The sequence below is a fragment of the Microtus ochrogaster genome, chromosome 26 (genome assembly GCF_000317375.1).
Source record: "Microtus ochrogaster isolate Prairie Vole_2 chromosome 26, MicOch1.0, whole genome shotgun sequence".
Classification (NCBI taxonomy): Eukaryota; Metazoa; Chordata; class Mammalia; order Rodentia; family Cricetidae; genus Microtus; species Microtus ochrogaster.
Window position 1 is genome coordinate 3,115,535 of NC_022025.1, and position 14,183 is coordinate 3,129,717.

At 45.3% G+C, this 14,183-nt stretch overlaps 1 protein-coding gene across 2 annotated transcripts in view; it reads left to right on the forward strand.

Annotated features, from left to right (window-relative positions):
* Positions 1–7: 7 nt before the first annotated feature.
* The window catches only part of Cdk14 (cyclin dependent kinase 14), a 534,756-nt gene continuing 520,580 nt past the window's right edge, over positions 8–14,183 (forward strand). For both annotated transcript variants that reach the window (XM_005358306.2, XM_026784636.1), the window contains exons 1-2: positions 8–219; positions 6,220–6,251. In XM_005358306.2, the coding sequence (XP_005358363.1) occupies positions 129–219; positions 6,220–6,251 (123 nt within the window). In that variant the 5' untranslated portion in view covers positions 8–128. The remainder of the gene's footprint in view (positions 220–6,219; positions 6,252–14,183) is intronic.

Below are 14,183 nucleotides of genomic sequence, written 5' to 3' on the forward strand. Positions count from 1 at the left end.
GGCCCGCGAGGAGGCGGAGGAGCAGGACGAGGCGCCGCCTTCCCCGCGCATTGCCGCGCGCCCTCGCCGTTGTCTGCGCTGCGCGCTGGACCAGTTTCGGGAAGTTGCCCGGGCCCCGCGCCGCCCAGATGTGCGACCTCATTGAGCCGCAGCCGAGCGAGAAGATCGGCAGGATGAAGAAGTTGAGGAGAACTTTGTCAGAGAGTTTCAGCCGCATCGGTGAGTGTGCTCCGCTGACCCTCACCCCACCCCACCCCCGTGCGCTGCCTCGGCCCCGCGCCCCCACCCGTGCTCCGAGCACCAGCCAGGCAGCTGCCACCTCCAGGCGAGCTGCGGACCAGGGATGGAGGGGGATGTCGCTCGGAGAGCCGCCCCCTCTTCCCCAGGATCTGGGCTTCATTTATGGACCGTCCCAAGCCTTGAATTTGGGTTCCTCCTCTCAGCCACTAGTATCTTTTGCACCAGCAGTGGACCGCGAGGGAACACCCGGTCCTCACCGCCATAGGGGTTCTGCGGCCACCCAGGTTACTTGTTATTTTTAAAGCTCTTTGGTATTAGGTGTTTAACCAGTAATTTAGCTTTGAGAATCGCTGAAACGTTGACGTGTGCCTGAAGCTATTTAACGTAGCCAAACCTAAAGGAAGTGGGACAGATACCTTGAGACCTTTTGTTCCTTACTTCGGGTCCTATAAATGGAGGTTTGGGTGTTCAGTTCTTAGGACGCTGAACCTTCCAGCTGCTGTAGAGAAATGTGAGCTATGAAGTTGTGGGGACTCTATGAATCAGTCTCCTGAACTGCTGCAGTAGTACTGTTCATAGTATTGTCTTTGAGAAAGAGCAACGGACTTAACAAAGAACAAACAAACAACAAGATCAGGGTATGTTTAGGATACTTAAAAAGATAGATCCGTGTTCTAGGGAAGAGCAAGATGACAACAGTGTCATGTGGAATGGGTTTGTTAATCTTGAGGTTTACTGGCAGGAAGTGCGCCTCTTAACCTGGAGGTGTAGCTGCCTCCTAAACTGTCACAACTTTGTTTGACACAAGTAACTGTGCCAAGCAAGGGATTCCCACAGAGCCTCAGACAAACCTATCAGAGTGTCCAAGCGTACCTTCTGGCCTTTGGTTCGCTGTGATCATGTCCATGAAAGTGTTAATTAATCATAAACAAGCTAATTCCTTAAAACCCTGATGTGCCAGTGACTGTCAGCTGTCTGTCCATGCATGCAAACTGTCTTCAAGTGAAAGTAAACATTTGGTCAAGCTTATTATTGTTAATAATAATTATTATTACCCTTATTTTGGTCCAATTTGTTAATATTATTTCTGAGAACACTAAGTTATGTGCAGAAGGCAGATTAATCCAGCCTTTCCATATTGTGTTTGGATGCACACAGACTCACTCTTCTGGATTAGGCATTCCAGTGTGGAGTCTTCCATTGAAATCAACTTCGGGGCCCAGAGGAGTGGATAGTGAGGTGTGGAGTCCTGTGTGTTATTCACAAGGATGTTTCCGTGCTGGGCCTGAATCATTGCCCATGCGGGTTCTGGAGTCCATTAGGGCCTGTTCTAAAGCGCATCAACTAGATATTTACTAATGCTTATGATTCTGTTGGAGCCCCTCCAGTTTTGTGTTAAATAATTCATTGCAGTTGAGTCTCAGTAAGAAACCAAGGGCATTAATAGAGAAATACTGTATGTCGAAATAATTTTAGGGTTTGATGGCCAATCACTAAAATTTGGGGTAACTGCAATATTGGCAAATGGGTATTATAGTTAATTGGGCTTCCTAGATTATTGAGATTTAGTGATGGGAAAACTCCTTTTGAATCGAACTCTTCTCACAAATGCTTTCAATGATTATGTGGGGATTACATGCAGGCTTCAGGAAATAGTACAGCTATGTCGTGTATTGAAAGAGGACCTGTGACTCAGAAGAGTGGATTATACTGTGATATATTGGGAAAGAAATTATTGGTATTTTTAAGTGATTTTAATGTTGGGTGTGCACCAGAGCCAGGGTGATTATTAGAAACAGCACTGCCGAACACGTATCGTTCTCCTCTGCTTTTCTTCACACTCAGAGGCAGTGAACTTTGGTCATTCTGATGACCGAAGGAGTTTTTGAGGAGCTGAAGGCAATGGAATGAGAGTTTGTGCAGGGAATGTGGCCTGTGTATCAGATGGGGTTCCTGGAATTGCCAGTCCGAGCTCAGTGACCTTGGATAGGTTTCTTAACTTTTCTGAGTTTCAGTTTTCAATTTGTTTGTTGGCATTTAGTGAAATAATGATTTGATGTTTTGTGTGACATGCAGTGTGGACTCAATAAATGTCTGCACCGTGTTGTCATCATCAGGCCCTAGACCATACTGGCGTGACTCTATAGAAAGCAAGGAAAAGAGAAGCGCTGACAGATTTGTCCTATAGCAGCCGGAAATCTGGGTAGAATTGGACCGAGCTGGGCCTGGCCATCTCTTGTCCCGCTCGACTTGGGCAACCAGTAATCCTCTTAAAGGCCTGCATTCTCACACATCATAGATGATGCTAACTTGGTTACCATCTTCCCCAAACATAACTGATCTGAGATTACTATATTATAAAAGGTCAGATCAAACACATTGGGTTTCAAGCCACAGGGCTCTAAGTATGCCATCTGCTAGGCAATGACTCCAGTCTAGGTGGAGTTCCTATATAAGAATTCTATGGTTAACTGTCCATTTCACAGTGAGTGTTCACAGCTTCCTGCTCAGTGACGTCAGTGTGGTCACGATTTAGGAGTCGCTATTCTTGTCTTATACGATTCCCTCCTGTTTCCAACTTAGGACTTTCAGGCTAGCTGAGCAGACAGGAGCTTCATTGTTAGGTAGCTGAACTCTGCTACAACCTATATCTTTCCCCTGGAATTTTTTTTTTCAAGATAGGGTTTCTCTGTAGCTTTGGAGCCTGTCCTGGAACTCGCTATAGATCCGGCTGGCCTTGAACTCACAGAGATTCCCTGAGGTTTGCAGGGAGGTTCAGGAAGATGAAGGCTATGAGGTGTCTGTATGATTGGGTCCTATGACGTTCCTTCACACATGTTTGGATTCTTCCCAGGAGAAAGGAAGTTTATGTTTGATATTTGAGACGAACCCATGTATGCCATTTCTTTAAAGGATGTGGTGGGTGAAAAGAGGAAGCCGTGGTTAGGCTGAATTCCTGTGGGTTTGTTGCCTTCTGCCAGAGGTGTACATTTCTAGATTTGATTGTCAGTGATGAGCCGCTCTGAGAAGAGGGAGAGATATAAAGTTAAAAGTTAAGACACACACTCTTAACTGTTGTCCCGTATTGTTTCCCGAAGAAGCTATAAGAGATTTTAATTTGGGGCTGGGAGTTTATCTCCGTGGAAGAGCTTTCCCAGGATGTGCGAGGCCCTGAGCTCAGTGCCTAGCATGAGAGAGGGGCGGGGAGAGGGGCTGTCATTGGTAATGGAATCTGTGTTTATGATTCTTACATAGAAATACATATGGTTTTTATTTATGAAAACGCTAGTGTATATCAAGTTATGAGGTTCTCTCTCTTTGCCTCTGAGGTAGATCTCGCTAACCCCACATATTACCGTGTGCCTTCTGGTGCTAGATTCTGCAGTTAGTGAAGAGTGTAGCTGGAAGACAGGCTAGTGAACGGGCAGTCCCACCACTCAGTGGGAAATTCTGCAGTGCAGGTAAGCGAACCCGCCAGTGGAGGACACCGCAGAATCTTGCCTCTGTGCCTGGGGAGGAGCGGGAAGCCTTTTAGGAGCTGTGTCTGAACTGAGGACCAGATAGACTGTCTGATCATATTAAATGACTTCCTATTTATCCTTTTGTTAAGCCAGGGTAGCACAATCTGCCTGTTGTCCCACGATATCCTTGAGGACAATTGTGGTTTTACATTTACATAAATGATTAATGACAATCAGAGAATGTAATCAATAACGAGATGTTGTGTGCATGTGTAGGTCAGAGTTTATCATCAGTGACTTGATAGCTACCTGGCAAGGACATCGTGGTCTTTGTTTTACTATTAACTGCTTTTTAGGGCAAGGATGCAATACTTAGAGAAAACTGTGTCAGGTGTTAATCTAATAATGTAATGTATCTATTGAATCTAAATCTGTCCTTCCCTGCAGCACACGGGGCCTGACCGTATCATTCAGCAGAGAGACCTTGGTTGCTTATCAAATACACCTATAATTTTTTTCTTTATTCCCCCTTTTCTGTCTAATCTTAGACCCACCCTTTATAGTTAAGGATGGTGGGAAGCTTTCAGAACTAAGAAGGGAACAGTGGGCCGGTGTGAATGTTTGAGAACCCCTCACCCCACTTCATTCTTTCCTCGCCTTAACCCCGATGGGACAGCGTCGGCTGCAGGACATCTTTGCTTGAGAAGACAGGTGTCTAAACTTCCAGCACTTTTGCAGTGGCCACAGTAGAAAAAATATTTTCGAAAGTTTGTCTTCTGAGTCACGCGTCTGCAAGGCTCATCACGTGGCTTCTTCCCTCTTGCTAACTGATTGATGGATGAGCCGGAGCTGTAATTATGTGCTCGTATGGTACTCCGTGTCTGAAGGCAGTGCTAGTCTAAAATGCTCGTCCTTTTGAAAAGTGGAGAAATTTGTTTATATTTACGTCACTAGTGTTTGGTAATGGCCTCGTCAGACAAGCATATTAGTTGAAAGACTCACCTTTGCTGGCTGGGCTTGAGAGTTTTGAGAGTTACATTCTGGTGGAAATGAGTCTGTAGAGTCAGCTAGGGCCTTCTTCCTTTCCCTCGTTCAGGTTCAGTGTAAGGAGACAAATCTGAGGTGAAAATACGCATGTGGCCGATTTCAGGAGCAGCCACTGAGGCCGGGACAAGGGCCCTCCTTTCATTTTAATTCAGGGCAGCTTGTTACCTAGTGATGAAGGTGGGCAGTATGTTTTCGGCTGGAAGGGAAGACTAAGAACTAAGTGCTAAGTGTCTTAGCTGCCTTGGTCAGCCTGCACCTGCTGGCTGAGCACCACGGCTACATTCTTCTCGACCTTTTACAAAGACGAATTTATGATCTAAAGCAGAGCAAGATCAAGATTGCTAGAAAGATTCAAGATTGCTAGAAAGCCAGGCATGGTGGCTCAAGCCTGTAATCCCAGCACTTGGGAAGCTAAAGCAGGAGGATTGCTGCTAGTTCCAGGCCGAACTGGGTTCCAGAATAAGACCTTGTCTCAAAAATCGCATGGCAGCACACCACACCAGACACCACATAGCTAGAGTATATAACTTTTTGCTAAGGAGTTTCTGCTTAGACTTACTAATTTCTCAGGACTTAATTGCCAGAATAATTTGCTTCTCATTGCTTTTATCAGAGCACGACCTTTCAAGCAATGGATACCCAAGCCTTTTCATCCAGGCTAGGACCATCCAGTATAGGCATGTAAACACCTAGGCAGGATTTTGTAGATATGAAACATTTCTGCAACTGGTAGTTTCAGAGAAAGGAGCTGTTTTGTGCTTTTTCATCTCTATGAAACGTTGTAGCTACAGGACTTAATTAACCAGTATTTGACAACTACGTGTTGTATTCTTTTCTTTTTCTTTAGAGTCAGATCAAATTTCATTTCCAAGGTTAAGTGTATAGAAGATAAATCTGAGGTATTTGTTAATTTCTGTGAAACATTCTCAAAAAATTCATCATGTTAAAATTTGAATTATGTCTCCTATCCCACACAGTGCTCATTTGATAATGCCTGTTTTTTTTTTTTTTACCACGCAAAACTTTCCTTCGCATTAAAATATCACTTTGACACTGTGCAGAGTGTTTGTCATCCTCACAAGTGGCGTGGGAGGTCCACACAGCACACAGGAGGAAACACCAGGTGCTGCAGAGGAAATTTGTTTGAGATTACTTTGTGTTCCTCTTATACTTCCATTAAAGCATGTTCTGCCGCAGAAGCGGTAGTGAAAGTCATGGGGGCTTCTCTCCCTTATTTCCAGGAATGCTCCATTTGCATATTTATGAAAAGTCTTTCACAGACGCATGCTGCGCTGTCCCCGCTCTCATCTGCAGTTCTTGTATTTATATCATGGCACCCTTACTCAGGTAGGGGCACCGTTCTGCTTTCTGAGATGAAAACACTGTCCTGCACCCTGTTTCTCTTTCCCGGGACTTAGATTCTCTTTGGGAAGCATCAACAATAACAGTCTCCTTTCTCTTTCTTTTTTAGCTCTGAAGAAAGATGACAGCGCCTTTGACGAGGTAGGCCGAATCTCTTCCTCTCACGCAAAGGTGGATAGTTCCTAGGGGCCAACTTCGTGCTTAGAAACAGGAAAGATAACTTAAGAAACCGGGAAAAACCCATAAGTAACTAGAGACAACATTTGTTTCTTTTGTCACCCCATGTTGGTCTCCAATCTCAAATAGTCATTTGAATGTCGTCGTAATCACCAGAGGTGTGTCTGAATCAGTAAACAAAGACACATGTGGCCTTTATGTTGCTGCCTTCCTGCTAATGGTGTAGCCTGTGTGGGGCCAGTCCAGAGCTGTGGGTAAGTCGGGCAGTAAGGCTCCTTTGCAGACCTTGCCGAATCAGGGCGTGATGTGCCGATGCCGCAGAGTGTCTGCAAGGCTCCCAAAGGAGGAGGTGACTTTTTCTGTTCCAGTTTCCCTGCTCTTTCTGGATCAGCTGGGTCTCTCTTTACTCGCTACAAAGTGGTAAAGAAAAGGCCTACGTTCCTAGGTAACAAAGCATTCTGAATAGGATTTTAAAACTGTGCTTTCCTGAGCTGTTGTTACTATTTCCAGGGCGTCGTTGAGGGAAATATTTCATGGGACACATAGAAGACCAGTCACGTGGATGTTATGAACGGGCTGTGCCGTGTCCATTGTGTGTAGTCACGTGTAAACAGAGAGGTTTCTACACCTCGTGAATGCATAGAGTGGTTGGCATTGATTGTTTAACACGCTCCGATTCCATAAAAGGTGCTGGCGATCCTCCCCCCTCCACTGTAGTGAGGCAAGGACATATGTGCTCAGGGAATGTCCCTTTGGCCACATGCTGGTCCTGTTCTACGGGGAGGGCCACTCAGGGTGAGCCTGCTGCAGGCCAGGATTTCTGGACGGGGCCAGCGCCATTTGGCTCTCATGATCTGTTGCTTCACCGCTGCACCTGTTCCGACTTTCCTGGTCCGCGCTCAATAAAGCGGGTTACTGGAGTCCAAAACAACTTTCCCAGACAGCGTTCCTGGACCATCCTCCTAAGATTAATTCCTCTAGTCTTGAAGGAAGAGAAGAAATTTTCCTTTTTCATCCTAATAGATATTATTAGTTTTCCCTAAACCTGTATTTCTGGAATTTCTACCGTTTCGTTACTGAGATATCTGTTTTCAAGGGAGTATTTATTCAGGAGTCAGAGTGAGATTATTGGGCACCTTTTCTTTCTTTATAAAGAAAAACCTCCCCTGTAATTATGGAAGTAATTTAAGTCTCCATAAAGAGAGACTTCAGGAAAGAGAGGAGGCTAAAACTCTTCAGTTCTGCTCTCCAGATATAACCACTGTTGAATATTCTTGCTTCTTCCTCCAGGTTTTAAAACCATAACCCATTATTAGACCCCTTTTCTCCTTTAAGCCATGGTGTATTTCTCCAAGTCCTCATAGGCTCCTCCCGTCAGTGTACGGAATTAGAAAACAAAACAAACAAACAAACAAAACAAACAAACCACCTCCTTTCTTGTATGGTGTTAGTCTGTCTCACAGCCGCATGTACATTTGTGTAAACAAGCTCATAAACCGAGAGTCTGGACAGAGGAGTGTATAGGATGTCACAAGCTGCAAATACTCCTGTAATCTTATTCTGAAACTTCTGTAGAATCAGACGTTCTGCCGTTTGGGACAAAATCATCACCAGCTCCTACACGGTATTTTCCTTCTTTGTTTGTTTTTTTCTTTTTTAACATTGTTAATCAGAAAGTCATAGAATGCTAGACCCAGAGGAGTGGCAGAAACCATTACTTCCCCATCCTGGCATTTCGGCATTTCACAGATGAGCACATTGTGATGCAGAGGGCCGGAGTAATTTTCAGCTCGTTAAGGAAAGCATAGGGTCTTGATCTAGGAGGGTAGCGGTGATGCAGGCATGCCCGGGGGCCGATGCTAGTCCACCTGCAGCTGAGCGACTGCTCCTCTCTGCACAGGTCTGCACAATGCTGGCAGCTTCCTTTCAGACAGCTTGAGTGGATTACATAAATTAATGTATATAAAGCTCTCAGAAGACTGTCTGGTGTGCTGGAACTGGCAGAGTGTGGATCATCTCTGCTGCTGTCACCAAGGGCATCTTCACTGATGTGCTAACTGTGGTGATCGACCCTCTTTAGTTGGAAGAGCTACAGGGGCGATGGAAGATTCCAATTAAGAATTAAGGCTATGGAGGAGATTTCATTTCAGATATACCACTAAAATTTCATGTAAGACTGTGTAATGATTTTCAAATTAAGATGGTGAGAGTCCTATTTAAAAATCCACCATTTTTTATCCTCTCCAAGAGGATGCCACAGATGCCACGCTCACCCTCGCCACCCTTGGGCACACTGCATGCGGCTCCCATTCAGTAAGGGTGCGTTAGAGTGAGCGACTGTCTGCTGCAGGAGCCGAGGGAGGAGCTGAGGCGTCAAGGCTCCTCTCTGCCACTTCTTAGCTACTCGGGCAAGTTCTTAACGGGCAAGTTCTTAACGTAGTCTTAGTCTTGCTCTTCTCATTTGTAAACCAGCAGTTAGACGGCACTCTTCCAAAGTGCTCTGGGCTCCAGTGTAGGATTCTAAGTAGCAAAGTTACCTCCGAGGATTCTAAGTAGCAAAGTTACCTCCGCCGGGGGACTTTCATGTGGAGGAAGTAGAGAGATGGGCCTGGCTCAATTCCCAGAACCCACATGGAAGCTCACCATTGTCTGTAATTGCAACTCCAGGAGTTCTGACACCTTCACACAGACACACATGCAGGCAAGGCCACCAATGTATATAAAGAATAAAATAAATAATTTTAAAAAGTCTACTGGAATCTAAGAGGAGCTGGATATGTGCTCATATAGATGGGAAGTAACAGTTTTTTGAGGATCATTTTCAGATTGTCTAGTAGAAGTTTTCTTGAATGTGTGGGTTCCTGGCTGTTTACCTCACCTCATGTTGGCCTCCTGTTGGAATCCGGTCTCTATAGTCTCCTGGAATTCATTTGAGTCTGGAGTCCGGCAGCTGGAGGGCTGGGTCAGTCAGTATCTTAGCTATGCGGCAAGGTGTGGCTGCTCTCTCCTTACTCGGAGTTTACGAGCTTCAGGCTCCTTATCAGAGGGAGCGCCAGAGGGTGCCTGGCCACAGGAGTGTGGGTGCTACTCCGATGTTAGTGTGAAGATTCCTTTCCGGTGTGGGGGAATGTTTGACCTTGAACGATGGAGAGAAAGAATATGCTTTAGTTATTTATTCTCTGACTGTGATACTCTGCTGATTTTCAAAACAGCATGAAATTGTATTCATGAATTATGTAAAGTAGATCATGTGTGTGTATATTTATGTGTGTGTGTGTGTTTACACATGACTAGCTTGCAGTTAAGTGTTGAGGACTTCAGACATTTGTGTTGATAGGTAGTGGGTGTGGCTGAAACCCCTCGTAGTTGGAGACAGGAAATTTTCAGGATGGTCATCAGCCCTTCCTTCGTTGTGCATTTATTTGGACCCTGAGTAAAATGGTAGCCAGTTTATGAACTGTGAGCTGAATCTATAAGTTTTGAATGAACTAACCAGTTTAGGATTTCCAGAGACTTTCTTCCCCCTTCAAGTTTTAAGCTTGCTTCCACAACCAACAGAAGTTTGGATCCGCAGGGTTTGGTTTTAGCGATACATGGCTAAAACGAAGGAACTAGAGAGGTACATACTAGGGGAACAAATCAACTAGAAAGAAGGTGAAAGAAAGCTGGTTTCTTATGCCATTGTTTCTATGGGGCCTGGTGGTGACACTGTGATGACCTGTCAGTCAGTGTGGGAGAGTCTGTAGAACTTTGGAATGTCTTGGTGAACCTACACCATGCCTTCATACGGAATCTCAGTTTTATGTTTAATGATTTTTTTGATGAATTATGATGCCTAATATACAAAAGATAAGACAATACAATTATTATTGTTCACTAATATTGTTCAATAATTGTATGCATTGTTTATATTTAATGATTGTATGCAAAACTAACATATACAAAGTCTTGCATGTTGGAGACAAAAGCTTCAGTAAACGTGAGTGAATTCACATAGAAAGGATTAGAAACTTCCGAAGTTACAGCAGTTCATGAGTTGTTATTGATTAATGAGAAGAGCTGTGTAGTTCTTTTTTGTCCTGCTGCAAAATGCTGCCCCTCCTTGGCTGATGGATGGGAAGTACAGAAACTTGAATGCTTGAGATAGATCTTTGAGGTGTGAAGCGCTTCATTTTTAGGATGGTATTCCCATCCAAATAATTCATCTCTTCTTTTGTGGTGAAAAACCTCACAGTGTCTGAGTCTTCTCGCCGTGCCTGCTTCTGTCATGTTTGTAACCCAGAGGAGCTCCCAGGACTGATGTTGATATTTTTCACCTATTTCACTCTTGAAATCCAAGGGAAATGTATACAAAATATATAAAAAAAATCTTCATTTTTAAAATCTCATCTGTGAGTACCCAGAAGTCTATTTTAGAGACCACCTTACAATCTATATTGATTGTACTAATTCTTGGGGAATAGATGGGGACAGTGTATACCTTTAACTTCCAGTCTAGAGCATGGTCCCTGTTACTCATATAATGACACAATGCTCGAGATAATAGCTGCAGCAGTAACTGACTTCATGAGAACAGTGCGCTGGGGTGCGGGGGTGCTCCTGCACTGTTTTCCAGTCGTTGTAGCTCTCTCTGTCATGGCCTCCCAGGGTCTGTGGGTCCACAGCTGGCTTTCGGCAGTCCACACTCACCACCTGGAGCGCCAAGCCACCCCCTGCTCACCTAGCTTCCAGAGGAAGTGGGCCAGTCTTTCCTGCTCATTCCTGCATTTTTGCGGTTCTCCCCTGTTGTTGCTGGCACCAGTCCCACTGATGCAGCTCTGTCTTGGGCACCTCTGTCTCCTGACAGTGCTATCAGTGGTGTGCCCCTTTGTCTGTCATTTGTAATCTCTCTGAGCGTGGATTTTGACCCGTCTCCTCCTCTCACCTCGTGGCTGCCAGGGACTGCTTGAGGAAATCCCTCTGCAAATACATCTATCAGTTCCTGCTATTGCTGCAACCTCAAGCAGCTGAGCAGCCAGCCCTTTGTCCGCGTAGCTGTGCCGCTGACCTTCCCGCTCCCCTCAGCCCCGCTCCTTGTCTCTAGAGTCATTTCCTAGGACTCTCTGAGCAAAGTGAGGCAAATCGGGTGGCTTCAACAACACACGTTTCTGGCGATCAGAAGTCTGAAATCAGGATGCTGACAAAGTTAGCGCCTTCTACAAGCTGTGAGAGAAGGAGGCTTTCCTTAGCTCCCTCTCCTTGGCTTGTGGACGCTGGATTCTTCTGGTTTCTTTATGTCATCTTCCCTCAGAGTGTTTGTTTCTCTCCCCCTCCCTCCTCCGTCCTTCAGTCTCTCTCTCCCTTCTTCCTCCCACTGGGATTTACTATGTAACCTATCCTTGGATTCAGGATCCTTCTACCTCTGCATAGCAAGCACTGGCACTAACTTTTTCATCCCCCCCACACCCCCCACAAAAAAATCCAGGCATCGTTCAGATTGCTCAGGTGCCTTGATCAGCTCCAGGGTAGCCTCCTCTTAATGTAGTTATATTATCAACAATCTTTTTTCCTCCTTCCTAAATAAGGGCACTTCAGAAATAACAGAGTCAAAGCTTAGACCTGTGTGTTTTTAGTGGACAGAGTTCAACAGTTGCAGCCTTCCTTTTCTTCAAGTACTCAGTCTTGTGAGGATCTTCACTGCCTTCCCACAGACGCCTCCTACACCAGCCTGGACTTCAGAGGACTCTCTGTGTTCTGTTTCTCCTGCTTCAGGCCACTTTCTCTCCTCTCCCCTAGCCCACGTCTCCCACTCTGTCTTTTCTGTCACCCCCTTTCCTAGCACTTTTGCCCAGGCTCTGACAGTGCTTCTCTAGCCCTCTTTTCTTTTGTAACAGGAGCTTCTGAGATCATTTCTCATGCTCTCATTGAGTGTCTCGTCTGTGCCTTGCTTTTGGCTACCCCGCTATTATAGTCACACCAGAGTGTCTGGCTCAGCTTCCTGTTCCAAACTCTGCGCTGGATATCCAGCTACACAATTAGATGTTTCTGCCTTTGTATTCTCCAGCCATCCTGGTCTCAGTGCACACAAAATATTAGTAATTCCTGTGGTCCCCAACCCTACACTTTCTCTCTTCTGTAAGTTAGAAACTGGCTTTCCCAGCTGTGTGATTTCCGGGCTGGGAGCCTTAAGCTCTCCATCCCCTCATGCAAGCACTGACTTGGCTCTCTTCCCTCAGTTCCCTTGCTTCCCACCACTAATTCGGACGCACAATTTCAGCATCTCTTGCCTGGCCTTGTGGTTGTCTTCTGACTGACTATCCTGTCTGTGGCTTCCTTCCTGTTCCAGCCCGATGTAAGATCTCCAATACAAATTGTGTCCTTATACCCCCACCTTTAAAGGTCTTTGTCAGCCGCAAGTTCAAGTTCACTTTCCTGGCCTGACTTTCAAGGCTTTTCACAGTCAGTTCAATTTCTGCCTCACGGTGTCTGGCGGCCATTTATCCCCGTTCTGGTGCCCTCATTGCCATCGCCTCTGCCCCGGTGTCAGTTCTGGGTGTCACGGCCACCTGCTTTATCTCAGCTCCTCTTTGCTCCCACGACTCCACCGTTCCTCCATTTCAGCCTTGCCCAAATGTCCCCTCTGTAAAGACTCATGCATCTGGTGTTTATGGCTGCCTGTTTTGTGTCAGGCTTTGGATATGCGCTTACCCTGGCCTCCATCTAGTCGGACTCAGAGAGGTAAATGTTCCTCTCCTGGTGTTTTTCAGTCTTGTTCTGTCTTATAGGAATATTCTGCATTATCTTGTTTTTTCTCTGTGATTATGCCTGTGTAGACTAGTTTTCCTTTGGGCTACCAGTTCACAGATAATGACAGGGAGACTTCTTGTTAACTGTGAAAACTTGGCCTTAGCTTAGGCTTGTCCCACTAGCTCTTAGATTATTAACCCCAAGTATATCAATCTAGGTTTAGCCACAAAAAGAAGGCTTTTTACCTTCTTTCATTTTGTATGTCCAGCTCCCTCCAGGTCTCATGGACTTCTTCCTGTGTTGATCTCCTCGTGCCTAGCTGTTGGCTATTCAGCTTTCCATTTCCCCAATCCCAGCAGTACATTTTCACCTTAGATGCTGTGGATCAGTGTGCTGGCTAGTTTTAACTCAGCTTGACCCAAGTGAGGGTTATCAGCGAGGAGGGAACCCCAACTAAGAAAAATGCCTCTATAAGATCAGGCTTCAGGTCAGATTGTAGGGACTTTTCTTAATCAGTGATTCATGAGGGATGACCTAGACATTGTGGGTGGTGCCATCCCTGGGCTGGGAGTTCTGGGTACTATAAGAAAGCAATCCATAAGAAGCAAGATAATAAGTAGGGCTCCTGCATGACCTCTGCATGAGCTCCTGGCTCCAGTTCCTGTCCTGAATTCCTCAAGTGATGTGGAAGCATAAGCCAATAAACCTTTCCTTCCTCAAGTTCCTTTGGTCATGGTGTTTTGTCACAGCAATGGTAAGCCTAGCTGAGACGCACAGGAACCTATGAACTATTGTTTGATTATAGCAGAAGTCTAGAAGTCATTGTATTCCAAGTATATCATCCTGCATCATTCGCAAAAAGAGCCTCAATTCTCCTTAATTCTCTTGTTGGAAATTTAGTTTAAATTTTGCATGCTTAAAACTTTCTTTGTTTTTTGGATTTCTATTCTAAAAATGTTTGATCAGATCAAATGCCATCTCCCTAATTATGGTAGACATAATTACCATAATTACATCTCGTCCCGGCCCGTGGCTGGAATGACCGAGTAGAGCTGTACCGAATCAGAGGGGAAGAACATGCCATGGAATGCAAAATGTACGACATTTGGGGGAGTTAGTCACCTTCATTTTGAGAAGACAAGAGAGCTAACAGGCATCGAAAGCCCAAGC